This window comes from Hyla sarda, chromosome 3, assembly GCF_029499605.1.
Source record: "Hyla sarda isolate aHylSar1 chromosome 3, aHylSar1.hap1, whole genome shotgun sequence".
NCBI lineage: Eukaryota > Metazoa > Chordata > Amphibia > Anura > Hylidae > Hyla > Hyla sarda.
This window is the reverse complement of record NC_079191.1, coordinates 234,333,875-234,361,778: the sequence shown is the minus strand read 5'-3', so window position 1 is coordinate 234,361,778 and position 27,904 is coordinate 234,333,875. Positions and strand designations below refer to the sequence as shown.

The 27,904-nt window shown below is 46.4% G+C and overlaps 1 protein-coding gene across 2 annotated transcripts in view; it reads right to left on the bottom strand.

Moving 5' to 3' along the window:
* Positions 1 to 27,904, bottom strand: part of CRYBG1 (crystallin beta-gamma domain containing 1) — a 321,531-nt gene that overhangs the window by 179,854 nt on the left and 113,773 nt on the right. For both annotated transcript variants that reach the window (XM_056566226.1, XM_056566227.1), the window contains exon 2: positions 12,545 to 12,671. In XM_056566226.1, coding sequence (XP_056422201.1) covers positions 12,545 to 12,671 — 127 coding nt within the window. The remainder of the gene's footprint in view (positions 1 to 12,544; positions 12,672 to 27,904) is intronic.

Below are 27,904 nucleotides of genomic sequence, written 5' to 3'. Positions count from 1 at the left end.
TGGACAACTTCCGGCACCAATAAGGAGTTCAGAAGTATGAATGGACTCTGCTGGTTGGTCAAGGATGCTGTCAATCAAGTGAAGATAGCAGGATGCATCCTGGTCTAAATTCTATTGGCCAGGAAGCGATCAATCAATAGTCTGCATGGGATTGTGACCAATGAGATGTCATGATAATACAGGAAGTGACATGTTTCAATGACGTCAGAAACAGGAGGTTATTTAAACCCCTGCAAGGCTTGTTTGCACGCCATTTGCCTCTTAGCCCTTGATAAAGCCACAGCCTGTGGCGAAACGTCGGGCGGGCGGGCAATGTGTTAGATTTTTAATTGTCTCACACCATAGATTGTGGACTGCAGCCACAATCTATCTTTTCAATTCACTTAATATAGCATGCAGTGTCATGCCAATCAATGCATTATGGATCAATATGTGTGAGGTTATTTTAATCTTGGCTCATTAAACGTTAAGTTTTATATTGGGTGGGAAATTTAGGGTCTTAGTGACCGCTTAGCGGTCAAATGTTAATAATAGCTGCCAGTACAGGTCCCAAGTAGGAATCCATTCTCTTGTGGCTAATAAAAACTACTATTCGGGAACTGAAAATAGTTTTCCACACTAATAATCTACAGGGTTTATCAAAGGTAAAAATCTAACCGGACTTTAATAGTAAGGAATTAAACAATAATGTGAAGCATACTTTAGTCACAAACAGCAAGCCTCTGTGCTCCATCTTAAGGAGACACACTTCTGTACAAATCGTACACCTATTTGTATCTCTGGATACTATTCTCAATTATACTATAGAAACTGAAAGGAATGTTTATAGTATTTGGCAAGTCATTCAATCCCATTGTAATAAAATCTCTAATGCTTCCTGCCAATTTTCGATTGCTAATGTTTATTTCCCTAACCAGGGTCAAAATAGATTTTGCTTGTACTGTCTATTTCCTGCATGATTTTGCTGATTGTTAGTGCTAGGTGGAGATCTAACCATGTCCTTTAAAGGAGTACAGTAGCCCTTTTTTTATGATCCCATTGTGCCTGGGCTGCAAAAAGTAAAAAAAAAAAAAACGTTTTCACCTTCCGCCGCTCCTTGATATAGCTCTTCTGTCTTCTGGCTCAGTCTTCCTGTTTCCGTGTGCACGGATCATCACACATGATCAGTGTATCGCCGCCCGCAGCAATGTCCCACTTCAGCCAGTGATACACTGAGCGCAGTGTCATGTAAGAAGGCTGGGAAACAGGCAGAAGGCAGGGCCCAGGTACTCCTTTAATTAATCCATCTTATTGGTGCAACAATGGGAAAGTCTTCCTTCACTTCAACAGCCATCAACACTCTCTAGAGACACCATTTTTGTATACATAAAATAGATGTCTAGAGTATCATTTACCCTACTTCCAGCGATTACAGTTACTCCAGCTCATGCAAATAGTCACATAGACTATTTTCTCATTACTCATTTCCTTGTAGATCTAATTGTGGAGGCAAGGTTGGGTTTGATTTTGTGGTTAGACCACACTCCTATCTATTTCTTTATGCAGGAAAACCTGCCTGATCCTATTTCACATGAGAATTGTCTACAAAATACAGTCTGTTTAGCTGATGATCTAAAGTGTTGTTCACAGGGGAGTCTTAATCTCCATCGTGGCCAGCTTAAAAATTTGTGTTCCGAGATTTTCTGTTTTATAGCTCCAACACAATTCTAACCCTCCTTCCATACTATACACAGCACCAGGGGTAGACTTACAGGTCAGGTATTCGGTGCACTGCCCGAGGGTCCGGGCCTGAGGGGGGCCACCTATTGCAGAAGTTGCTGGCTCTATAGATCAGAATATACAGGGTATACAATATACAAGATCATATACAGAACTCCAGCTTGCATGATTTTTCATCTTCTAACAGCCAGTGCAGGAGGGTAGCAAGGAGGGGGGGGGGGGGGGGGGGACATGAGGCCTGGGAGCAAATAGAACAGAGGCAGGGGGGCATATACATCTAATTCTGTTAGTAGAGTGCTTAAGGACTCACAGTTCCTGCGCTACATCATGCCTTAGGGCTTGTGCACATTGCCGTCATGCTACGGTATATGGAGCTCTGTTAGCCAGTCCATTAGAACAACATGAGTTTAGCGGAGTGCATGCCTTAACTTTTCTCTGCTAAATTTTAGGAAAATACCCCGATGGACTCCATTCAAGTCAATAGGATCAGTCGGGACCAAGTTGTGTCAGTTGTGCTCTGACCGGTTTTGGGGTCAGTTCGGTGCAAAAAAAATAAAATAAATGACTCAGAACGGGATAGGGCTCAACGACAATGTGAGCTTAGCCTTATCCTACAGTCACCTTCAGAGCTTCAGCCAATATTCTGCTGTTACATCATATCTTATCCTTCTGTCACCTCCAGGGCTACAGTTACTATTCTGCTGTTACATCATGTCCTATCCTCCTTTCACCTTCCAGAGCCGAAGTCACTAATCTGTTGTTACATCATGTCTTATCCTCTGTCACCTCCAGAGCTGCACTCACTATTCTGCTTCTGAATCAATTCTCATACTCTAGTCACCTCCAGAGCTGCAGCCACTATTCTGCTCCTGAATCAATTCTTATACTCTAGTCACCTCCAGAGCTGCAGCCACTATTCTGCTGCTACATCGTGTCTTATTCTCCTGTTCCCTCCAGCCATAATCACACTCCTATCACTCTCAGGCAAGGGCCAGGGCGGTACAAGCTGTAAGTGTAAGCAGTACTTTACTGTACAGGGGTACCGCACCAATGTACACTAACAGCATGTACTCACTGCTGTGCTGCCTTCACTTACAAGGGGAGGAGTCAGTGCAGCCAAGCTTTCGGCACTAGAGGAAGCCTGCCTCTCTAGTGCCTGACGCCTAGGTGTGCTGACTCCACCTTCCCCATAAGTGTACGCCAGTGATGCAGGCAGCGCCAGCACTGCGACTCCCTTCTGGACATCAGATACCAGATTCAGTTCCAATAGGAGCATGGTGGCAGTCACCACATTCCTATTACTGTGAGATCTCAGCATGCACAGGCTGCCTAAGAGTGACAGGAGTGTGATGGAAGCAACCAGAGTAATATCACCCTCAGCAAACTGTACAGGAGGAGAAATAAATGATATTGTGAGTGGGGCATCTATAAAGGCCACACGGGGGCCCTGTGATCCTATCCCTTTATGATCAGGGGCCCCATGAGGTGTCAGTCCACCCCTGCACAGGTCTATCTACTGCTGCCTAAAAACGATTTAGTCTCCTCAGCCACAAATCTTTGGGAACACATGTATAACTGGTTTCTCTGAACTAGGGGATGATGTTTGAAGCTTTTATCAATCATGTTTGATCCTTGCTCTTGGGCCACATATTTTCCCCATATCAATTCCCAAAGCAGAAGTATTTTTCCTTTTTTTTGCAAATGCAACAATTCCCTATATCCTGTTACCTGTATAATTTTTCAGTGAAAGTTTTTTTTTAATCCATTTTCTTTTATTAACATATTTTTAGTGAAAAGTTTAACACTTTTTTTTGCAGGTGCATGTACATTAAAAGAAGTATTGTTATGCAAGTACAATCTAAGCATATCTTGGTACTAATAGAGAAAATGACACTGTATGAAACCATAATACAGACATAACAGTTATGGCATATATAGGTTTTAATTTGGGTACCAATAGCAGACCTCAATGCAAATGAACAAATCATTACCGTTTATCCTGCGGAGAAGGATATTGATCTATTTTCTAAGAGCCATACTTTTCAATTTTTCTGGCAATAAATTGGTATGAAAGATAATTTTTCAAGTTGTCAAGTTGTACATTTTTTATATCTTCTCTTTTGTACGTCATAGTTACCACACATGCTTTCCGGTAAATACACAAGTGCCAACTATCAGGTGCCAACTATGTAATCTATTTTCAAAAGGACTTCAGTCTGCAAAGTGTTATGTTTGTTATATGATGCATTACATCTGATAATTTCTGTGTTATACTGAGGTTGGATCTTGTTTTTATGCGTTTATAATAAACCACGAAAGAGCAGGAATTCCTATGTGGTGGATTTTCTATTCTTTACTGATTTTGCTACAGCTGCAACTCTACAGCTACCCATTAACTGAGATACTGCAGAGGGTAGGAGAGCTGAATAACCAACCAATTTTACATTTTAAAGGACATCTGCAGCGTTTACAACTTATCCCCAATCCACAGGATAGGACATAAATGTTTGATCGCGAGGGGTCCGACTGCTGGGACCCCCCCCGATCTCCTGTATGGGGCCCCCGCATTAGCGCTCAGTGAGAGCGCTAATGTGCGTAGCGTCGACCTAGAGAGGTAGACGGTTACGCCCCCTCCCCATACAGTTCTATGGGAGAGGCAGGGAGGCCTCCCCACCTCTCCCATAAAGCTACATGGAGGAGGCGTGTTGGCCGCGACGTCATGCTGTGGCCGGCACGCCCGTGGCCCCGTGCAGTAGATCGTGGGGGGTCCCAGTAGTTGGACCCCTGTGATCAAACACTTATCCCCCCTGTGCATAGGGTATAATTTGTTTTTGGCCGCAGAAGGCCTTTAATGTTATTCTTTAGTTTAATTACGGTACATCTTTTGTTGCAAAACAATAAAAAAAAAATTTGTGGGATGAAATGGGAAAATGGTGATGAATTAAAGGACAAAAATTTAAGAACAAAAAACGTAGCATTGCAGGGAAACCAAATTTCTACAGATTTTGTTATGTTTAACTAGTATAGAAAAAAAAGCTTTGAATTGCTCTACTCTGATCCCCAAAACATCCTTGCTTTCCTGTCTACAGAGCTGTGTGAGGGCATCCAGTGCAGTAAAACCGACCGCTGGGACCCCTCACAATCTCCTTCATTGCACCCTGACAGTCCCCAGGAAGGGAGCGTGTCTACCCCTGCACAAAGTATCTTAATGGGAGGGCCGGAGATACCCAAACAGTGTATATCCGTGTCGGCTAGCAATTCGCGCTGGGGTTGTAATGCCCCCTCCCTGGGGACTGCCTGGGTGTCATGCAGGAGAGGGCACCCCCCCCCCCCCTGTGATCTCCTGCACGACACCCCGGCAGTCCCCAGGGGTGAGGATTACGCCAAGCGGACCCCCGTGTTTTTAAACTTATAAAACTTATTGTCACGATTCGGCTGGCAGGAGGTGGATCCTCTGTGCCAGAGAGGGATTGGCGTGGACCGTGCTAGTGGACCGGTTCTAAGTTACTACTGGTATTCACCAGAGCCCGCCGCAAAGCGGGATGGTCTTGCAGCGGCGGTAGTAACCAGGTCGTATCCACTAGCAACGGCTCAACCTCTCTGACTGCTGAAGATAGGCGCGGTACAAGGGAGTAGACAAGAGCAAGGTCGGACGTAGCAGAAGGTCGGGGCAGGCAGCAAGGATCGTAGTCAGGGGCAACGGCAGGAGGTCTGGAACACAGGCTAGGAACACACTAGGAAACGCTTTCACTGGCACAATGGCAACAAGATCCGGCGAGGGAGTGCAGGGGAAGTGAGGTATACATAGGGAGTGCACAGGTGAACACACTAATTAGAACAACTGCGCCAATCAGTGGCGCAGTGGCCCTTTAAATCGCAGAGACCCGGCGCGCGCGCGCCCTAGGGAGCGAGGCCGCGCGCGCCGGGACAGGACCGACGGAGAGCGAGTCAGGTACGGGAGCCGGGGTGCGCATCGCGAGCATCCAGTGGATCTGACCGGGGCGCTGCAGTAGCGAGGATGTGTCGAGCGCTCCGGGGAGGAGCGGGGACCCGGAGCGCTCGGCGTAACAGTACCCCCCCTTGGGTCTCCCCCTCTTCTTGGAGCCTGAGAACCTGAGGACCAGACTTTTGTCTAGGATGTTGTCCTCAGGTTCCCAGGATCTCTCTTCAGGACCACAGCCCTCCCAATCGACCTAGAAATTTTTTTTTCCTCTGACCGTCTTGGAGGCCAGTATCTCCTTTACGGAGAAAATGTCAGAGGTACCGGAAACAGGAGTGGGAGAAACAAGTTTGGGAGAGAAACGGTTGATGATGAGTGGTTTAAGAAGAGAGACATGAAAGGCATTAGGAATACGAAGAGAAGGAGGAAGAAGAAGTTTGTAAGAGACAGGATTAATTTGGCACAAGATTTTGAAAGGACCAAGATAGCGTGGTCCCAGTTTGTAGCTGGGGACACGGAAGCGGACATATTTAGCGGAGAGCCATACCTTGTCTCCGGGAGAAAAAATGGGGGGAGCTCTTCTTTTCTTATCGGCAAACTTTTTCATGCGAGATGAAGCCTGTAAAAGAGAATTTTGGGTCTCTTTCCATATGGTGGAAAGATCACGAGTCACTTCATCCACAGCGGGCAAACCAGAGGGCAAGGGAGTAGGGAGGGGGGAAGAGGGTGACGGCTGTACACCACGAAAAATGGGGATTTAGAAGAAGATTCAGAGACTCTGAAGTTGTACGAGAATTCGGCCCATGGTAGAAGATCTGCCCAGTCATCCTGGCGGGAGGAAACAAAATGCCGTAAATAGTCACCCAGGACCTGGTTAATTCTTTCTACTTGCCCATTGGATTGAGGATGATAAGCAGAAGAGAAGTTTAATTTAATCTTGAGTTGTTTACAGAGAGCCCTCCAGAATTTTGACACGAATTGGACGCCTCTATCCGAGACGATCTGCGTGGGCAAACCGTGAAGACGAAAAATGTGTACAAAAAATTGTTTTGCCAACTGAGGCGCTGAAGGAAGACCAGGAAGAGGAATAAAATGTGCCATCTTGGAAAATCGATCAACGACCACCCAAACAACAGTGTTGCCACGGGATGGGGGTAAGTCTGTAATAAAGTCCATACCAATCAGAGACCAAGGCTGTTCGGGGACAGGCAGAGGATGAAGGAGACCAGCAGGCTTCTGGCGAGGAGTCTTATCCCGGGCACAGACAGTACAGGCCCGCACAAAATCAACAACATCCGTCTCCAGAGTCGGCCACCAATAGAAGCGAGAGATGAGTTGCAAAGACTTTTTGATGCCCGCATGGCCAGCGAGGTGGGAGGAGTGACCCCATTTGAGAATCCCGAGACGTTGGCGTGGAGAAACGAAGGTCTTCCCTGGAGGAGTTTGCCTGATGGAGGCTGGAGAAGTGGAGATCAGACAGTCAGGAGGAATGATGTGTTGCGGAGAGACCTCTACTTCCGAAGCATCCGAGGAACGAGAGAGAGCATCGGCCCTAATGTTCTTGTCGGCAGGGTGAAAATTAATTTCAAAGTTAAAACGGGCAAAGAACAAAGACCACCTGGCCTGGCGAGGATTCAGCCGTTGGGCAGACTGGAGATAGGATAGATTCTTGTGGTCAGTGTAAATGATAACTGGAAATTTTGATCCCTCCAGCAGATGCCTCCATTCCTCAAGTGCCAATTTAATGGCCAGTAGTTCTCGATCCCCGATGGAGTAGTTCCTCTCCGCCGGAGAGAAGGTCCTAGAAAAAAACCCACAAGTAACAGCATGCCCGGAAGAATTTTTTTGTAGAAGGACCGCTCCAGCTCCCACAGAGGAGGCATCAACCTCCAATAGGAAGGGTTTAGATGGGTCAGGTCTGGAGAGCACGGGAGCAGAAGAAAAGGCAGACTTGAGCCGTTTAAATGCGTCTTCCGCTTGAGGAGACCAGGACTTAGGATTGGCATTCTTCTTGGTTAAAGCCACGATAGGAGCCACAATAGTGGAAAAATGTGGAATAAATTGTCTGTAATAATTGGCGAACCCCAAAAAACGTTGAATAGCACGGAGTCCGGAGGGGCGTGGCCAATCTAAGACGGCAGAGAGTTTATCTGGGTCCATTTGTAGTCCCTGGCCAGAGACCAAGTATCCTAGGAAAGGAAGAGATTGACATTCAAACAGACATTTCTCCATTTTGGCATAAAGTTGATTGTCTCGAAGTCTCTGAAGAACCATGCGGACATGCTGGCGATGTTCTTCTAAGTTGGCAGAAAAAATCAGAATATCGTCCAGATACACAACAACACAGGAATATAAGAGATCACGAAAAATTTCATTAACAAAGTCTTGGAAGACGGCAGGGGCGTTGCACAGGCCAAAGGGCATGACTAGATACTCAAAGTGTCCATCTCTGGTGTTAAATGCAGTTTTCCATTCGTCCCCCTCCCTGATGCGGATGAGATTATAAGCACCTCTTAAGTCCAGTTTGGTAAAGATGTGGGCACCTTGAAGACGATCAAAGAGTTCTAAGATAAGAGGTAGGGGGTAGCGGTTCTTTACCGTGATTTTATTAAGTCCGCGGTAATCAATGCAAGGACGTAGGGAGCCATCTTTTTTGGACACAAAGAAAAATCCAGCTCCGGCAGGAGAGGAGGATTTGCGGATAAACCCCTTTTTTAAATTTTCCTGGATGTATTCAGACATAGCAAGAGTCTCTGGGGCGGACAGAGGATAAATTCTGCCCCGGGGTGGAGTAGTGCCCGGGAGGAGGTCAATAGGACAGTCATAAGGCCTGTGAGGAGGTAAAGTCTCAGCTTGTTTTTTGCAAAATACGTCTGCATAGTCCATATAAGCCTTAGGGAGACCGGTTACAGGAGGACCCACAGGGTCACGGCAGGGAGTTCTGGAAACCGGTTTAAGACAGTCCTTGAAACAAGAAGTACCCCAGCTCTTGATCTCTCCTGTGGACCAATCAAGGGTTGGGGAATGGCGTTGAAGCCACGGTAGTCCAAGGAGAATTTCGGAAGTGCAATTGGAGAGGACCAAAAACTCAATTTTTTCGTGATGAGGTCCGATGCACATTAGGAGGGGTTCCGTGCGGTAACGCACGGCACAGTCCAATCTTTCATTGTTAACACAATTGATGTAGAGGGGTCTGGCGAGACTGGTCACTGGGATGTTGAACCTGTTGATGAGAGAGGCCAAAATAAAATTTCCTGCAGATCCGGAATCCAAGAAGGCCTTAGTGGAGAAGGAGAAGGTAGAGGCAGATATCCGCACAGGCACAGTAAGGCGTGGAGAAGCAGAGTTAACATCAAGGACTGTCTCACCTTTGTGCGGAGTCAGCGTACGTCTTTCCAGGCGGGGAGGACGGATAGGACAATCCTTCAGGAAGTGTTCGGTACCGGCACAGTACAGGCAAAGATTCTCCATGCGGCGTCGTGTCCTCTCTTGAGGTGTCAAGCGAGACCGGTCAACTTGCATAGCCTCCACGGCGGGAGGCACAGGAACGGATTGCAGAGGACCAGAGGAGAGAGGAGCCGGGGAGAAAAAACGCCTCGTGCGAACAAAGTCCATATCCTGGCGGAGCTCCTGACGCCTTTCGGAAAAACGCATGTCAATGCGAGTGGCTAGATGAATGAGTTCATGCAGGTTAGCAGGAATTTCTCGTGCGGCCAGAACATCTTTAATGTTGCTGGATAGGCCTTTTTTAAAGGTCGCGCAGAGGGCCTCATTATTCCAGGATAATTCGGAAGCAAGAGTACGGAATTGGATGGCGTACTCGCCAACGGAAGAATTACCCTGGACCAGGTTCAGCAGGGCAGTCTCAGCAGAAGAGGCTCGGGCAGGTTCCTCAAAGACACTTCGAATTTCCGAGAAGAAGGAGTGTACAGAGGCAGTGACGGGGTCATTGCGGTCCCAGAGCGGTGTGGCCCATGACAGAGCTTTCCCAGACAGAAGGCTGACTACGAAAGCCACCTTAGACCTTTCAGTAGGAAACTGGTCCGACATCATCTCCAAGTGCAGGGAACATTGCGAAAGAAAGCCACGGCAAAACTTAGAGTCCCCATCAAATTTATCCGGCAAGGATAGTCGTAGGCCGGAAGCGGCCACTCGCTGCGGAGGAGGTGCAGGAGCTGGCGGAGGAGATGATTGCTGGAGCTGTGGTAGTAGCTGCTGTAGCATCACGGTCAGTTGAGACAGCTGATGGCCTTGTTGCGCTATCTGTTGCGACTGCTGGGCGACCACCGTGGTGAGGTCGGCGACAACTGGCAGTGGAACTTCAGCGGGATCCATGGCCGGATCTACTGTCACGATTCAGCTGGCAGGAGGTGGATCCTCTGTGCCAGAGAGGGATTGGCGTGGACCGTGCTAGTGGACCGGTTCTAAGTTACTACTGGTATTCACCAGAGCCCGCCGCAAAGCGGGATGGTCTTGCAGCGGCGGTAGTAACCAGGTCGTATCCACTAGCAACGGCTCAACCTCTCTGACTGCTGAAGATAGGCGCGGTACAAGGGAGTAGACAAGAGCAAGGTCGGACGTAGCAGAAGGTCGGGGCAGGCAGCAAGGATCGTAGTCAGGGGCAACGGCAGGAGGTCTGGAACACAGGCTAGGAACACACTAGGAAACGCTTTCACTGGCACAATGGCAACAAGATCCGGCGAGGGAGTGCAGGGGAAGTGAGGTATACATAGGGAGCGCACAGGTGAACACACTAATTAGAACAACTGCGCCAATCAGTGGCGCAGTGGCCCTTTAAATCGCAGAGACCCGGCGCGCGCGCGCCCTAGGGAGCGAGGCCGCGCACGCCGGGACAGGACCGACGGAGAGCGAGTCAGGTACGGGAGCCGGGGTGCGCATCGCGAGCGGGCGCCACCCGCATCGCGAATCGCATCCCGGCTGGAGGCGGTATCGCAGCGCACCCGGTCAGTGGATCTGACCGGGGTGCTGCAGTAGCGAGGATGTGTCGAGCGCTCCGGGGAGGAGCGGGGACCCGGAGCGCTTGGCGTAACACTTATCCCCCTTCCTTTGCATAGGAGATAAGTTATACTGTACTGGAGTACTCCTAAAAACATTAATAAATAACAAAAACATAAAATTCTATCCAAAACATACGTAACAAAGTGAATCATAGAGCTTCTCGCTCAGCTTTCTGTGTTTAATTAGCTTTGCCACACCCTGTACTTGATTAGAAAGTTACAGTTCTCACACAACCAACTAATTACTAGGGATGGGAAAGTATCAGACAGACAGGAGAAAGGAGTCACTATTGGAGCCGTAACATCATTTTATTTATAAAATAATAAAAGGGCCCCCGGGGACACTGAAGGAGGCTGCCTGACAGGGCAGCAGAAGTACGGGGTAACACCTCCCATACTGGGCCACCACAACCCCTATTTTGATTTCAAAGACTTTTACTATTTTATAAATAAAATTATGTTACGGCTCCAATAGTGACTCCTTTCTCCTGTCTGTCTGATACTTTCCCATCCCTAGTAATTAGTTGGTTTTTGAGAACTGTAACTTAGTTTCCCGATTGTAAATATGTTGTACTGTATAAAATGTGTTATCACTTTAAGAGTTAAACCATGTGATATACCACATGCTTGTTACCCAGGAGGTACCAGTGACCAGGTTATCCCAGGGGTGACCTACGGGCTCCCTGCTAGTCCCCCCCATGTCAACCCTGGGTGGAGCTAGCCTCGCTCTCTTGGAGCTTAGAGCTCTTGTTGCTGAGGTCCAGTGCAGTTGTGCCTAATGTGTGTGTCCAGAGTACTGGAGGCCTCAACTCAAGTCCTGCAGCCACAGTCAAGTGCAAGTAAGCTAAACCTGCAGCTTTGTCCATCATCAGTCAAGTCAGTCTCTGTCAAATTGTCAAGCAACGTGGCCTGTACTAAATTGCCTAGTCCTACTACAAGTCCCAGCAAGCCCTTAAAGGGGTATTCCAGGATTTTTTTTATTAGACTATGCTACAGGGGCTGTAAATTTAGTGTAGTTCATAATATAGTGTATGTACCAGTGTGTGACGGTTTTCTCACAATTCTTATGTGATTTTCACCCCAATATTTATTTTTAACAGCATACAAAATGACTGTTGTCTCAGATTTTTCCCAGGTTGCAATGCAGCCGAGACTTGACCTCACTAGTCAGCTGATGACAGGGAGCCTGTCTGCTTCAATGGGTGGAGGGATCGCTTGGTGGAAGAGAGATCAATCTGCAACTAATGCAACAGCTGTAGGCACCCTGATTGAAAACCACAGGTCTTTTGAATGGATGCAGCTCATTTATGTTTCAATGGATGCGGTGGCTGATGAGTGGGACGGAGGAAAATGGAATTATGGGATTTGTAGGCAAAAAATGTAAATTCAAACAGGAAATACCAGTTCACAAAAAGCTAGCCACAATGTTATGGTAATCTCACGACATAGCCAATTAGCCCCAAGACAAACGCAGATCCTTCCTAAGCATGTCCATTACTGTCTGCCAGGTACGTACTAAAATTACCTTATGGTGGATTACCCCTTAAAGGTCACTGGTCACCTCCTTGGGCCCTGGCTGAACTGTATAGATTTGATCAACAGTCTACCCTCAGTAAAGCTACTGTTGTCGGTAACTTGGCGTCAGAGTCTTTATTGCCCCCGTGCCTAGCCCAGGATCCAGCCGTATACCTTCGGGTGGTTATAGGCTAAACCATGCCCTGGCATCACAAATAGAAGGGGTTAATGCCATCTGCCCCCTGGGTAACAACATCTGCCCTGCACCTCACATCCCGCCACTACAGGGTCATGGCTGACTAAGTAAAACAAAACCATGATAACTTTACTTTTTATTTTAATTTTACGTTACCATATCTTCTTGTAAATTGGTATTGTCTTCTTTCTGGTTGTAAATGTAGGTTTGAGGATCTTCTGTGGAGGTCAGAATCAGTGAATATGACCGCAACTGTTGATCCCCATCTGTAGTATTAAATGATCTGAAACAAAAATAGTTGGATTATCATAAACCTACATACACAGGTTTCAAAGTATATCTCTCATTGAAAGGTCAGGCAGCATTTAAATTACAAATGTTATAATATTTACAAAGGTAAAGAAATCAGAGCACAGTAAATCTGTGCTGCATACTGCTGGTAAACTGTTAACACAGCATAGTATATAAACATAACAGTTACAAAGTAAACTGGCTTGAATGAAATGCACCACATTTAGTGGTTTAGACAGTTTTTAGACAATTTTACACCTGAGGATGGGGCTTACTGGAAAAGTGGATTCCACTGAAGATGGTTAAGGGTTAAACATGACACTGTGAGCAAAAAAAAGGGGGGCTTAAATATAAAAACTTTGAGACAAAAAAAGCACCAACATTTTAGTACATGATTTTAGTGCAAAGTAAGGTTACATTTGTGGTGGCCCAGTACAGGAGTTGCACCCCTGTATCCTTTTTGCCCTGTCAGGCAGACTCCATTCCGTGACCCCTGGGCCTCTCCTTGTACCTGTGTCTTATGTATGATCTTAAGTGCCTGGAAGATATCAGTGACCATGTGACCCCTCCAGAGTATCCACTATATAAGCCCTGGGTGGAGCTAGCTAGGTCTCTTATGCTCTTCTCTACTGAGCGCAGCAAGGTCAAATCCTGAGACAGTGTCTGGTGTCCTGAGGAAGCCAAAAGTCTACCACGCAGCCATGAATCCACAAGTCTACTACCCCAAAGGTGAAAGTAAAAACCTGGTAAGCTACAAACGGGGTGAAGTCTGTCTAATCAGTCCCAGTCAAGTCAGTCCATGTCAATCTGTCGCAAGTCAGTGTGGCCCTGCATCAAATTGTCCAGTAAATGGAGAGAAAAAGAAGGCCCAAGGAGGTGCCTAGTGCATTACCCTAGGAAGCAAGTCGCACCCCACAGAAAGTAGGGATGTGTGGGGGTCTAATGGATGGCCGCTCACCTGGAGCGTATATTAAATACGCATGTAACCTCAATCTGAGATAATGGAGGAGGATTCTGTGCAGGCCCGCAGGTCCAGATGGAAATCCTGTAGATGAACTGGATAGCAAGGAAAAAATTACCTTCACCCAGGCGCTCAGAAGTCCAGAGAGATCTCACAGCCAAGTTATGGAAGTAGATTAAAGTTCAAGCTTTTTGGTTCACAACAACAATAACGCGTTTCGGGGTTAGCATGCTCCTTCTTCAGATTGACAATATGTCAATCTGAAGAAGGGGTATGCTAACCCCGAAACATGTTATTGTTGTTGTGAACCAATAAAGCTTGAACTTTAATCTACTTCCATGACTTGGCTGTGAGATCTCTCTGGACTTCTGAGCGCCTTGGTGAAGGTCATTTTTTCCTTGCTATCCAGTTCAAATTGTCCAGGTCCACCATAAGTCCCAGCAAGCCCTGTGGTCTCTGAAGTCACTAATCACTTCCTTGGGCCTAGCCAAACTATGTAGACTGTTACATATGTCTGACTCAGTAAAGCTGCCATTGTTCCGTAACTTGGCATCAAAGTCATTATTTGCCCCGTGCCTAGCCCAGGATCCAGCGGTATACCTTTGGGTGGTGAAGAGGTTAAACCACGCCCTGGCATTAAACACAAGGGGTTAATGCCATCTGCTCCTAGGGTAATTCCATCTGCCCTCATCACGCCCTCACCACACATTAAATATTACAAACATGTGACAGATTTTCAAACAGCAGGAACCACCGTGACATATTTGGTGCATGTTTAGACTATCCAATCTAAGCTTACCGTATCTAGGAATTAAACAGTTTTTATTCATCATCCCCAGTGACTTTTCATTTCATGCCTCTTAAGGACTGATCGTGGGGGTCCCACCAGAAAATGTCTGATCGTGGGGGTCCCACCAGCCCGCCCCCTCCCTCCCTTTGACTAGCATTGAGGGGGCGGGGCCGTAATGTCATTAGCTTCCGGCCCCTGCATTGCTAGTCATCAGGCACAGAGCGAATTTCACTCCGTGCACCAGATGACAGAGATGCTGCAGGAGAGATTGCAGGGGTTCCTAGCTGCGGGGCCCCCGCAATCACACATCTTATCCCCTATCCTTTGGAAAGGGGATAAGATGTCTCGGGGCAGAGTACCCCTTTAAGGACCCGGACAATTTTCATTTTTGCACTTTTGCTTTTTCCTCCTCCCTTTCAAAAAATCACAACGCTTTTAATTTTGCACCTTTAGACCAATATAAGGGCTTGCTTTTTGCATCACCAATTGTACTTTGTAATGACAGAGATTATTTTAGAACATAATATGCGGCGAAACAAAAAAAAAATGAAAATTGGTGAAATAAAAAAAAAAAAAGCCATTTTGTAAGTTTTGAGGTCCTCCGTTTCTACACCATGCACTTTTCGGTAAAAATTACACCTTATCTTTATTCTGTAGATCCATCATATTACAAGGATACTGTCATGACCAACTGCGGGGACAGGAAGAGTGAGCCCTAAACTGACCCTAAAAACACTCTCCCTGCCTACTTGCCCATCCATCCTAAGAGATGGATCGACAACTTGCAGCTGGTCCCTCCCTGCACTACAGTGCAGTGGCGTAAAAACACATAATATACATAGTTGGTCACAGGCAAAAAACAGAAAAGGAAAACTACTAGACAACCAGACATACCAGACAGGATACAAATACTAACAGGGCAGAATATAAATAGGAAAACTGATCAGGAACATAGGACACTATTCACAAACAGATACAAGGACAAAGATCAGATCAACCAAACAGGATTAAAATATAGAACACTGTTCACACTGAATACAGATAACTAACAAACAGATTAGGTCCAGAACACAAGACTGGGAAACGAATGAGTCAGCATAGACTCCAGGAACAAACAGGAATAAAAACTCAATCCCCCAGAAAACATAGGAATGTCTTGATACTAGAACTCAATCTCACAGAGTCCAGCATGGAGCACGGAGATACCTTGTACTAAAACTCAATTCTCCAGAGTCCCATTAAGAAGTCACAGGGATGTCTTGTTACAAAAAACTAAATAACCAGCACTAGAATACAGACTGAGCTGGAGTTATATAGCCACACCCGCCTAGCACATGGGTGAAAGTCTTATAGGGGTATTCCAGGCCAAAACTTTTTATTATACATATATATATCAACTGGCTCCGGAAAGTTAAACAGATTTGTAAATTACTTCTATTAAAAAATCTTAATCCTTCCAATAGTTATTAGCTTCTGAAGTTGAGTTGTTGTTTTCTGTCTAACTGCTCTCTGATGACTCACGTCCCGGGAGCTGTGCAGTTCCTATGGGGATATTCTCCTATCATGCACAGCTCCCGGGACGTGACATCATCATTGAGCAGTTAAACAGAAAACTTCAGAAGGATTGGAAGGATTAAGATTTTTTAATAGAAGTAATTTACAAATCTGTTTAACTTTCGGAGCCAGTTGATATATATAAAAAAAGGTTTTGCCTGGAATACCCCTTTAACTCTTCTACTCCTGGAAGAAAAGCACAGAAAACAGATAATGCATAAAAAACAAGTTCTGAACAGGGCCTAAATGGAAAAATGCAAAAACAGAAACACGGACATTACAGATACCCGATTTATGTAGGTTTTATTTCATTTTACTATGTTAAAAAATGATAACCATATGCATCAAAATTAGTATGTTTAAAATTGTCATCTTCTGACCGCTATAACTTTTTAATTTCTCCTGCACACGGGGCTATATAAGGGCTAATTTTGCACCATGGTCTGTAGTTTTTATCAGTACCATTTTTGTTTTGATGGAACTTTTGCATCGCATTTTATAAAAAAAATTTTTATGGTACATGAAGTGACCAAAAAAAAGTGTAAGCCATCGACGGTTCGGATTAACTAACCTTATATTTTAATAGTTCGGACATTTACCCACGCGGCAATAGTTTATGTTTATAGTCCCCATAGGGGCTATACCATGTAATCTTTCAACTGCGTACACTGTTCAATGCTGAGCTTTGGCTTCAATAATTTGTATGGGAGCACAAAAAATACCCGAGTACACTCCAAGTAGCCCAGTTAGTATTAATAGTTGGGACAGATGTTTGGTCATTGTGTATATTAAAAGATAAAATTAGTATTTTTTTGTCTTCTTCCAGTGAGTTTAACCCCTTAAGGACCAAGGGCGTACAGGTACGCCCTTGGTCCTGCTCTCCTGATATAACGCGGGGTTCCACAGTAACCCCGCGTCATATCACGGCGGGCCCGGCGTCATAGTGAAGCCGGGACTCGCCTCTAATAGCGCTCAGCGCCGATCGCGGCGCCGCGCGCTATTAACCCTTTAGCCGCGCGCTCAGAGCTGAGCCGCGCGGCTAAAAGTGAAAGTGGTCGGCTAGCTCAGTCGGGCTGTTCGGGATAGCTGCGGCTAATCGCGGCATCCAGAACAGCTGACAGGACAGCGGGAGGGCCCTACCTGCCTCCTCGCTGTCTGATCGCCGAATGACTGCTCAGTGCCTGAGATCCAGGCCTGAGCAGTCATGCGGCAGAATCGTTGATCACTGGTTTCTTATGAGAAACCAGTGATCAGCATAGGAGATCAGTGTGTGCAGTGTTATAGGTCCCTATGGAAGCTATAACACTGCAAAAAAAAAAGTGAATAAAGATCATTTAACTCCTCCCCTATTAAAAGTTTGAATCACCCCCCTTTTCCAATAAAAAAAAAACACAGTGTAAATGAAAATAAAAATAAACAAATATGGTATCACCGCGTGCGGAAATGTCCGAATTATAAAAATATATCATTAATTAAACCGCTCGGTCAATGGCGTGCGCGCAAAAAAATTCCAAAGTCCAAAATAGTGCATTTTTGGTCACTTTTTATATCATTTAAAAATGAATAAAAAGCGATCAATAAGTCCTATGAATGCAAAAATGGTACCGTTAAAAACTTCAGATCACGGCGCAAAAAATTAGCCCTCATACCGCCCCATAGTTAGGATTTTTTCCAGAAGTCCGACAAAATCAAACCTATATAAGTAGGGTATCATTTTAATCGTATGGACCTACAGAATAAAGATAAGCTGTCATTTTTAAAAGCAAGGAGCAAAAAAACGAAAATGCAAAAACGGAAACCCCCCCGATCCTTAAGGGGTTAATGTAGGGAGTAGAAGTAACATTATAGAACAGTAACTTTCTAAGACCCATAACTTTTACATTTTACCACTAACAAAGTTGTATTAATGTTTATTTGTGGGACAAGTTGTACTTTTCATTGGCATTCTTTATTTTATTATAAAATGGAATAAATATGGAATTTTGTTGGGCAATTATTTTTTCCTGTTCACTATATGATAAAACTGACTTGTTAACTTTATTCTGTGGGTCAGTACAATTCGAATTATACCAAACCTGGACTATTTATGTTTTGTTTTATGGTTGAAAAAAAATCGGAAAAAAAAAATCCATTCATTGCCATATTCTGACCTATGTTCTGAAGTTTTACGGAGATGTTTTTTTTTGCACCATGAGCTTTAGCATTTAACGGTACCCTTTTGTGTAGTTCTGGCTTTTTGGTCACTTTTTATTAAACATTTTCTGGGATGCATTTTAAGCAAACAGTCCATGGCTTACATAGATCAGTGTAATGCTACTGCATGTACATGAATATCATGGGACATGGAAGGTAAAATAACATAGCCATCCTGCCCAATAAAGGTAATAAGAAACAATTATGCCAACAGTTCTTAACAATCCACAAGTTACTGATTTATTTTTTGGTTCAGAAACTTATTACAATTTTTCTTAGTTAAAATACACTGCAGTCAACACCACCACCTGGTGATCTTTATGTGTAGCTACAGCCCTATGCACAGCACTGAACAGTATTAGCAATCAAATGATTGCTATAAATAGTCCCCTATGGGGACTATTAAAGTGTAAATAAAAAGTAAAAAAATGTAAAGTAAAAAAGTAAAAAAATTAGAAAAATCCCCTCCCCCAATAAAAAGGTAAAATGTCAGTTTTTCCCATTTTACCCCCATAAAAGCGTAAAAAAAAACAAAAATGAATACACATATTTGGTATCTCCACATAAGTTAAAGTCTGAAATATATTGTTAATTATCCCATACGGTGAACGGCATAAAAAAGTCCAACATTGCTGCTTTTTTGTCACATTTTATTCCAAAACATGTTTATAAAAATGTAATACAAAGTAAAACCTAACCAATGTGGTACCAATAAAAACTACAGGTCATGGCGCAAAAAATTAGCCCTCATACCGCCCCACATACAGAAAAATTAGAATGTTATAGGTGGTCAAAATAGGGCAATTTCAAACATACTGTTACGCCGAGCGCTCCGGGTCCCCGCTCCTCCCCGGAGCGCTCGCTTCACTCCCTCCGCTGCAGCGCTCCGGTCACGTCCTCTGACCCGGGGCGCTGCGATCCTGCTGCCAGCCGGGATGCGATTCGCGATGCGGGTAGCGCCCGCTCGCGATGCGCACCCCGGCTCCCCTACCTGACTCGCTCCCCGTCTGTTCTGTCCCGGCGCGCGCGGCCCCGCTCCCTAGGGCGCGCGCGCGCCGGGTCTCTGCGATTTAAAGGGCCACTGCGCCGCTGATTGGCGCAGTGGTTCCTATTAGGGTTTTCACCTGTGCACTTCCCTATATTACCTCACTTCCCTTGCACTCCCTTGCCGGATCTTGTTGCCTTAGTGCCAGTGAAAGCGTTCCTTGTGTGTTCCTTGCCTGTGTTTCCAGACCTTCTGCCGTTGCCCCTGACTACGATCCTTGCTGCCTGCCCCGACCTTCTGCTACGTCCGACCTTGCTTCTGCCTACTCCCTTGTACCGCGCCTATCTTCAGCAGCCAGAGAGGTGAGCCGTTGCTAGTGGATACGACCTGGTCACTACCGCCGCAGCAAGACCATCCCGCTTTGCGGCGGGCTCTGGTGAAAACCAGTAGTGGCTTAGAACCGGTCCACTAGCACGGTCCACGCCAATCCCTCTCTGGCACAGAGGGTCCACTACCTGCCAGCCGGCATCGTGACAGTAGATCCGGCCATGGATCCCGCTGAAGTTCCTCTGCCAGTTGTCGCTGACCTCACCACGGTGGTCGCCCAGCAGTCACAACAGATAGCGCAACAAGGCCAACAGCTGTCTCAACTGACCGTTATGCTACAACAGTTGCTACCACAGCTTCAGCAGTCATCTCCTCCGCCAGCTCCTGCACCTCCTCCGCAGCGAGTGGCCGCTCCTGGGATACGCTTATCCTTGCCGGATAAATTTGATGGGGACTCTAAGTTTTGCCGTGGCTTTCTTTCCCAATGTTCCCTGCATCTGGAGATGATGTCGGACCTGTTTCCCACTGAAAGGTCTAAGGTGGCTTTCGTAGTCAGTCTCCTGTCCGGAAAAGCCCTGTCATGGGCCACACCGCTCTGGGACCGCAATGACCCCGTCACTGCCTCTGTACACTCCTTCTTCTCGGAAATCCGAAGTGTCTTTGAGGAACCTGCCCGAGCCTCTTCTGCTGAGACTGCCCTGTTGAACCTGGTCCAGGGTAATTCTTCCGTTGGCGAGTATGCCGTACAATTCCGTACACTTGCTTCAGAATTGTCCTGGAATAATGAGGCCCTCTGCGCGACCTTCAAAAAAGGCCTATCCAGCAACATTAAAGATGTTCTGGCCGCACGAGAAATTCCTGCTAATCTACATGAACTTATTCACCTAGCCACTCGCATTGACATGCGTTTTTCTGAAAGGCGTCAGGAACTCCGCCAAGATATGGACTCTGTTCGCACGAGGCGTTTCGTCTCCTCGGCTCCTCTCTCCTCTGGTCCCCTGCAATCTGTTCCTGTGCCTCCCGCCGTGGAGGCTATGCAGGTCGACCGGTCTCGCCTGACACCTCAAGAGAGGACACGACGCCGTATGGAGAACCTCTGCCTGTACTGTGCTAGTACCGAACACTTCCTGAGGGATTGTCCTATCCGTCCTCCCCGCCTGGAAAAACGTACGCTGACTCCGCACAAAGGTGAGACAGTCCTTGATGTCTACTCTGCTTCTCCACGTCTTACTGTGCCTGTGCGGATGTCTGCCTCTGCCTTCTCCTTCTCTACAGTGGCCTTCTTGGACTCTGGATCTGCAGGAAATTTTATTTTGGCCTCTCTCGTCAACAGGTTCAACATCCCAGTGACCAGTCTCGCCAGACCCCTCTACATCAATTGTGTAAATAATGAAAGATTGGACTGTACCATACGTTTCCGCACGGAGCCCCTTCTTATGAGCATCGGATCTCATCATGAGAGGATTGAACTTTTGGTCCTCCCCAATTGCACCTCGGAGATTCTCCTTGGACTTCCCTGGCTTCAACTTCATTCCCCAACCCTGGATTGGTCCACTGGGGAGATCAAGAGTTGGGGGTCCTCTTGTTCCAAGAACTGTCTAAAACCGGTTCCCAGTAACCCTTGCCGTAACTCTGTGGTTCCTCCAGTAACCGGTCTCCCTAAGGCCTATATGGACTTCGCGGATGTTTTCTGCAAAAAACAAGCTGAGACTCTACCTCCTCACAGGCCTTATGATTGCCCTATCGACCTCCTCCCGGGTACTACTCCACCCCGGGGCAGAATTTATCCTCTCTCTGCCCCAGAGACTCTTGCCATGTCCGAATACGTCCAGGAGAATCTAAAAAAGGGCTTTATCCGTAAATCCTCCTCTCCTGCCGGAGCCGGATTTTTCTTTGTGTCCAAAAAAGATGGCTCCCTACGTCCTTGCATTGACTACCGCGGTCTTAATAAAATCACGGTTAAGAACCGCTACCCCTTACCCCTCATCTCTGAACTCTTTGATCGCCTCCAAGGTGCCCACATCTTCACTAAATTGGACTTAAGAGGCGCCTATAACCTCATCCGCATCAGAGAGGGGGACGAGTGGAAAACGGCATTTAACACCAGAGATGGACACTTTGAGTATCTGGTCATGCCCTTTGGACTGTGCAATGCCCCTGCCGTCTTCCAAGACTTTGTCAATGAAATTTTTCGTGATCTGTTATACTCCTGTGTTGTGGTATATCTGGACGATATCCTAATTTTTTCTGCCAATCTAGAAGAACACCGCCAGCATGTCCGTATGGTTCTTCAGAGACTTCGTGACAACCAACTCTATGCCAAAATTGAGAAATGTCTGTTTGAATGCCAATCTCTTCCTTTTCTAGGATATTTGGTCTCTGGCCAGGGACTACAGATGGATCCAGACAAACTCTCTGCCGTCTTAAATTGGCCACGCCCCTCCGGACTCCGTGCTATCCAACGCTTTTTGGGGTTCGCCAATTATTACAGGCAATTTATTCCACATTTTTCTACCATTGTGGCTCCTATCGTGGCTTTAACCAAGAAAAATGCTGATCCCAAGTCCTGGCCTCCTCAAGCAGAAGACTCCTTTAAACGACTCAAGTCTGCCTTTTCTTCGGCTCCCGTGCTCTCCAGACCTGACCCTTCCAAACCCTTCCTATTGGAGGTTGATGCCTCCTCAGTAGGAGCTGGAGCTGTTCTTCTACAAAAAAAATCCTTCCGGGCATGCTGTCACTTGTGGTTTTTTCTCTAGGACCTTCTCTCCAGCGGAGAGGAACTACTCCATCGGGGATCGAGAGCTTCTAGCCATTAAATTAGCACTTGAGGAATGGAGGCATCTGCTGGAGGGATCAAGATTTCCTGTTATTATCTACACCGACCACAAGAACCTCTCCTACCTCCAGTCGGCCCAACGGCTAAATCCTCGCCAGGCCCGGTGGTCTCTGTTCTTTGCCCGATTTAATTTTGAGATTCACTTTCGTCCTGCCGATAAGAACATTAGGGCCGATGCTCTCTCTCGTTCCTCGGATGCCTCAGAAGTTGATCTCCCTCCGCAACACATCATTCCACCTGACTGCCTGATCTCCACTTCTCCTGCCTCCATCAGGCAGACTCCTCCAGGAAAGACCTTTGTTTCTCCACGCCAACGCCTCGGAATCCTCAAATGGGGTCACTCCTCCCATCTCGCAGGTCATGCGGGCATCAAGAAATCTGTGCAACTCATCTCCCGCTTCTATTGGTGGCCGACTCTGGAGACGGATGTTGGGGACTTTGTGCGAGCCTGCACTATCTGTGCCCGGGATAAGACTCCTCGCCAGAAGCCCGCTGGTTTTCTTCATCCTCTGCCTGTCCCCGAACAGCCTTGGTCTCTGATTGGTATGGATTTTATTACTGATTTACCCCCTTCCCGTGGCAACACCGTTATTTGGGTGGTCGTTGATCGATTCTCCAAAATGGCACATTTCATCCCTCTTCCTGGTCTTCCTTCTGCGCCTCAGTTGGCTAAACAATTTTTTGTACACATTTTTCGTCTTCACGGGTTGCCTACGCAGATTGTCTCGGATAGAGGGGTCCAATTCGTGTCTAAATTCTGGAGGGCTCTCTGTAAACAACTCAAGATTAAATTAAATTTCTCCTCTGCATATCATCCCCAGTCCAATGGACAAGTAGAAAGAATTAACCAGATCCTGGGTGATTATTTGCGACATTTTGTTTCCTCCCGCCAGGATGACTGGGCAGATCTCCTTCCATGGGCCGAATTTTCGTATAACTTCAGGGTCTCTGAATCTTCCTCCAAATCCCCATTTTTCGTGGTGTACGGCCGTCACCCTCTTCCCCCCCTCCCTACCCCCTTGCCCTCTGGTCTGCCCGCTGTGGATGAAATTTCTCGTGACCTTTCCATTATATGGAGAGAGACCCAAAATTCTCTCTTACAGGCTTCTTCACGCATGAAGAGGTTCGCGGATAAGAAAAGAAGAGCTCCCCCCGTTTTTTCCCCTGGAGACAAGGTATGGCTCTCCGCTAAATATGTCCGCTTCCGTGTCCCTAGCTACAAGTTGGGACCACGCTATCTTGGTCCTTTCAAAATTTTGTGTCAAATTAATCCTGTCTCTTATAAACTTCTTCTTCCTCCTTCTCTTCGTATCCCTAATGCCTTTCACGTCTCTCTTCTCAAACCACTCATCCTCAACCGTTTTTCTCCCAAATCTGTTCCTCCCACTCCTGTTTCCGGCTCCTCGGACGTCTTCTCGGTCAAGGAAATTTTGGCTGCCAAAAAGGTCAGAGGGAAAAATTTTTTTTTAGTAGACTGGGAGGGTTGTGGTCCTGAAGAGAGATCCTGGGAACCTGAGGACAACATCCTTGACAAAAGTCTGCTCCTCAGGTTCTCAGGCTCCAAGAAGAGGGGGAGACCCAAGGGGGGGGGTACTGTTACGCCGAGCGCTCCGGGTCCCCGCTCCTCCCCGGAGCGCTCGCTTCACTCCCTCCGCTGCAGCGCTCCGGTCACGTCCTCTGACCCGGGGCGCTGCGATCCTGCTGCCAGCCGGGATGCGATTCGCGATGCGGGTAGCGCCCGCTCGCGATGCGCACCCCGGCTCCCCTACCTGACTCGCTCCCCGTCTGTTCTGTCCCGGCGCGCGCGGCCCCGCTCCCTAGGGCGCGCGCGCGCCGGGTCTCTGCGATTTAAAGGGCCACTGCGCCGCTGATTGGCGCAGTGGTTCCTATTAGGGTTTTCACCTGTGCACTTCCCTATATTACCTCACTTCCCTTGCACTCCCTTGCCGGATCTTGTTGCCTTAGTGCCAGTGAAAGCGTTCCTTGTGTGTTCCTTGCCTGTGTTTCCAGACCTTCTGCCGTTGCCCCTGACTACGATCCTTGCTGCCTGCCCCGACCTTCTGCTACGTCCGACCTTGCTTCTGCCTACTCCCTTGTACCGCGCCTATCTTCAGCAGCCAGAGAGGTGAGCCGTTGCTAGTGGATACGACCTGGTCACTACCGCCGCAGCAAGACCATCCCGCTTTGCGGCGGGCTCTGGTGAAAACCAGTAGTGGCTTAGAACCGGTCCACTAGCACGGTCCACGCCAATCCCTCTCTGGCACAGAGGGTCCACTACCTGCCAGCCGGCATCGTGACACATACTAATTTTGTTAAAATGGTTTGAGATTTTTTTAAGTGGTACAATTATAGAAAAGCATATAACATGGGTATCATTTTAATTGTATTGGTCCACCGAATAAAGAAAACATGTAATTTTTTACGGTAAAGTGTACAGTGTGAAAACAAAACCTTCCAAAATGTGCTAAATTGCGGTTTTCTTTTCAATTTTCCCACATAAATAATATTTGTTTGGATTTATTTTTTGCTTCAGAAACTTATTACAATTTTTCCTAGTTAAAATACATTGCAGTCAACACCACCACCTGGTGAACTTTATGTGTAGCTACAGCTAACAGTAGCTATACAAAAAAAGAACACTAGATGGTGATCAAGAGGGAGAAGGTCGCTATGGAGGAAGCTCAGAGTGCAGAAAGAAAGCATTTCTGGCTAGAGATGAGTGAGCCAAACTGTAGAACCCAGTTTTTCTTAGAACTTTGCCTTAAATAGTGTTCTATAAACATAAAAACTTTGCCTGGTTTGCTTCATGTGAGTCTGGTAACCTGGAGACAGGTACCAAATCGGTATAGGAGGAGGAAGTAGAAAGACTGAGGTGATGTCGGGGTAGCCCAGAATACTTTGTAGCTAGCAGCAAGATCACATGACCGCAGGTTAGCCAATCATTGCTTGCCTACAGCTCCTAGGCCGATCAGAAGACAGCATAGAGGTGGGTCTAAAAGGACTGATAAAACCCTATGCACTGCGTTGCAGCAGCCATCTTGGAGAGACAAGCTGAGCAGTGAGCAAAGAACTACTCATTGTAAAACAACAGAGTCCAGCCTTAGTCTGCATTCACATAACATTTCTTACATACTGTTTAAAATATTGTCACAAAAACGGATACGGGGCAAAAATGAGCTGACCGGAGTCACTATCTGACCCCGGTTGGCTCAATCAAATGAATAAGATGGGGGCCCTTACCCGTATGTAAGAAATGTAATGTGAATGCAGACTTTTTTTTTTTTTGCCTTTAACAGTCGTTAGTGTGACAGAACACAACAGGAGGCATAACGGGCACAGAGGATCCCATTCACTTGAATGGGATTCTCTGACGTCTGCTATTGCGGCCGTTATTCCGCCAGGAGATAGTAAAATCAAAACCGAATGACCATGGATTCAGGAGTTTTGTCTGGCGCAGAGAGGAACCATCAGGCAGCCAAGTAAAATCAATGGATTTATTAAATGCAACGCGTTTCGCTGCGCATGCGCAGCTTCATCAGGCATGACAAGAGAAGGCTGGTAACAGATATATATACCTCCAGGAATTAACCATTAGAGTACTTTTTGAAAAGGTTGTTACATAGAATTACATATCCACATATGGATGTAACAATATATAGAAAAAAATATAGAAAAATATAAATAGATATAAATAGACAGACAACAGTCACAAAAATAATAATAAAACAATAATGTAAAAGCACAATGAAATCACATAAACATATATATATAATATAATTATCGCATGTGGTGTGAATATACCCCACATACGACTTAAGCAATCACACCGCTTAGTCACCGGTGTGGCATTCAACAACGCAAGTTGGATATTATTTCAAAATATATAATATAGAAAAATATGGACCTATAAGATGCTATGTGTATTAGTTCAAAGAGTAAAAAATTGATTTTGTATATCGTTGCAGGAGATAGTGGGAGAAAAAGACGTTGCAAGCACAAATTTTTCTCCCGCTATCTTCTAACAGCCGTCACACTGCCAGGCACTAACGGCAGTGTGAAAGGAGCCCATGAAAGATTTCACACTACAACACAAAGCATAGCATTGTGCAGCGGAAATCTAAGCATTGTGAAGGGTGCTGATCTGCAGTGGCAGTGTGTCCAGTGATTCTGCTCTACAGATACAGTGATCCCTCAACTTACAATGGCCTAAAACATACAATAATTTCAATATGCAATGGTCTTTTCTGGACCATGGTAACTTGAAACCAGACTCAACATACAATGCTACAGACAGTCCAGATCTGTAAAAACATTTCAATGGCTGGAAGAACCGATTAATTAGAATGGGCATTTTACTGGTAAAACACTTGTATTACTGAAGCGTATGCATGAATTCCTGTCTGGAAGCGCCCCCTAGAGTACAGAGAAGTATTACATGTTCTATACTACTTTTAACCTATGCCACCGTTAGCTGCTCCTAAGGACACCAAGGGCGGCTCCATTTTACTTTTTTAGGACATTGTGTGTACTGTACAGGACCCTGAAGAAGCTCCTGAACAAAGAGCTGCTGGGAGTTGTAAATCACTGTCTATGTAGAATAGACAGTGATTTACAACTCCCAGCAGCTCTTTCTTTCTTTTATGTGCAAGGACTTGTTTTATCTGTATTAGTTATCTACTTATTTTTCTTTAATCCTCACTTTTTCCTATTTTTGGATGACATTTTGGTGACTTCAGAACCAATTACCAGGTTTCCATAGAGTTATAGTCTCAAAATACAATAGTCTCACCATACAATGGTCATCCTGGAATCAATTAATATTGTAAATTGAGGGACCACTGTATAGAGTTCTGGGGAGAAGTGTTTTAGTACCGAAGGGCCCCAGTAGCTAAGGCATTGGGTGAATAGTCTCTGGCAGCCCAATCCACAATTTATGTGTTTCAGTGTCTAGAGTCTAATGAATCCCGTTTGTCTACCAATTTATTTCCCAAAGGAGCATGTATGGACATTTCTAAAGTGCTACATGGAATCATCCCCTGTTGTTATTGTTACGCCGAGCGCTCCGGGTCCCTGCTCCTCCCCAGAGCGCTCGCGGCGTTCCTCTCTCTGCTGACCGGGTGCGCTGCACTGACATTGCCGGCGGGGATGCGATTCGCATAGCGGGACGCACCCGCTCGTGAATCGCATCCCAAGTCACTTACCTGTCCCGGCCCCCGGCTGTCATGTCCTGGCGCGTGCGGCTCCGCTCCTTAGGGCGCGCATGCGCCAGCTCTCTAAGATTTAAAGGGCCAGTGCACCAATGATTGGTGCCTGGCCCAATTAGCCTAATTAGCTTCCACCTGCTCCCTGGCTATATTACCTCACTTCCCCTGCACTTCCTTGCCGGATCTTGTTGCCTTGTGCCAGTGAAAGCGTTTAGTGTTGTCCAAAGCCTGTGTTTCCAGATCTTCTGCTATCCACATTGACTACGAACCTTGCCGCCTGCCCCGACCTTCTGCTACGTCTGACCTTGCCTCTGCCTAGTCCTTCTGTCCCACGCCTTCTCAACAGTCAGCGAGGTTGAGCCATTGCCGGTGGAT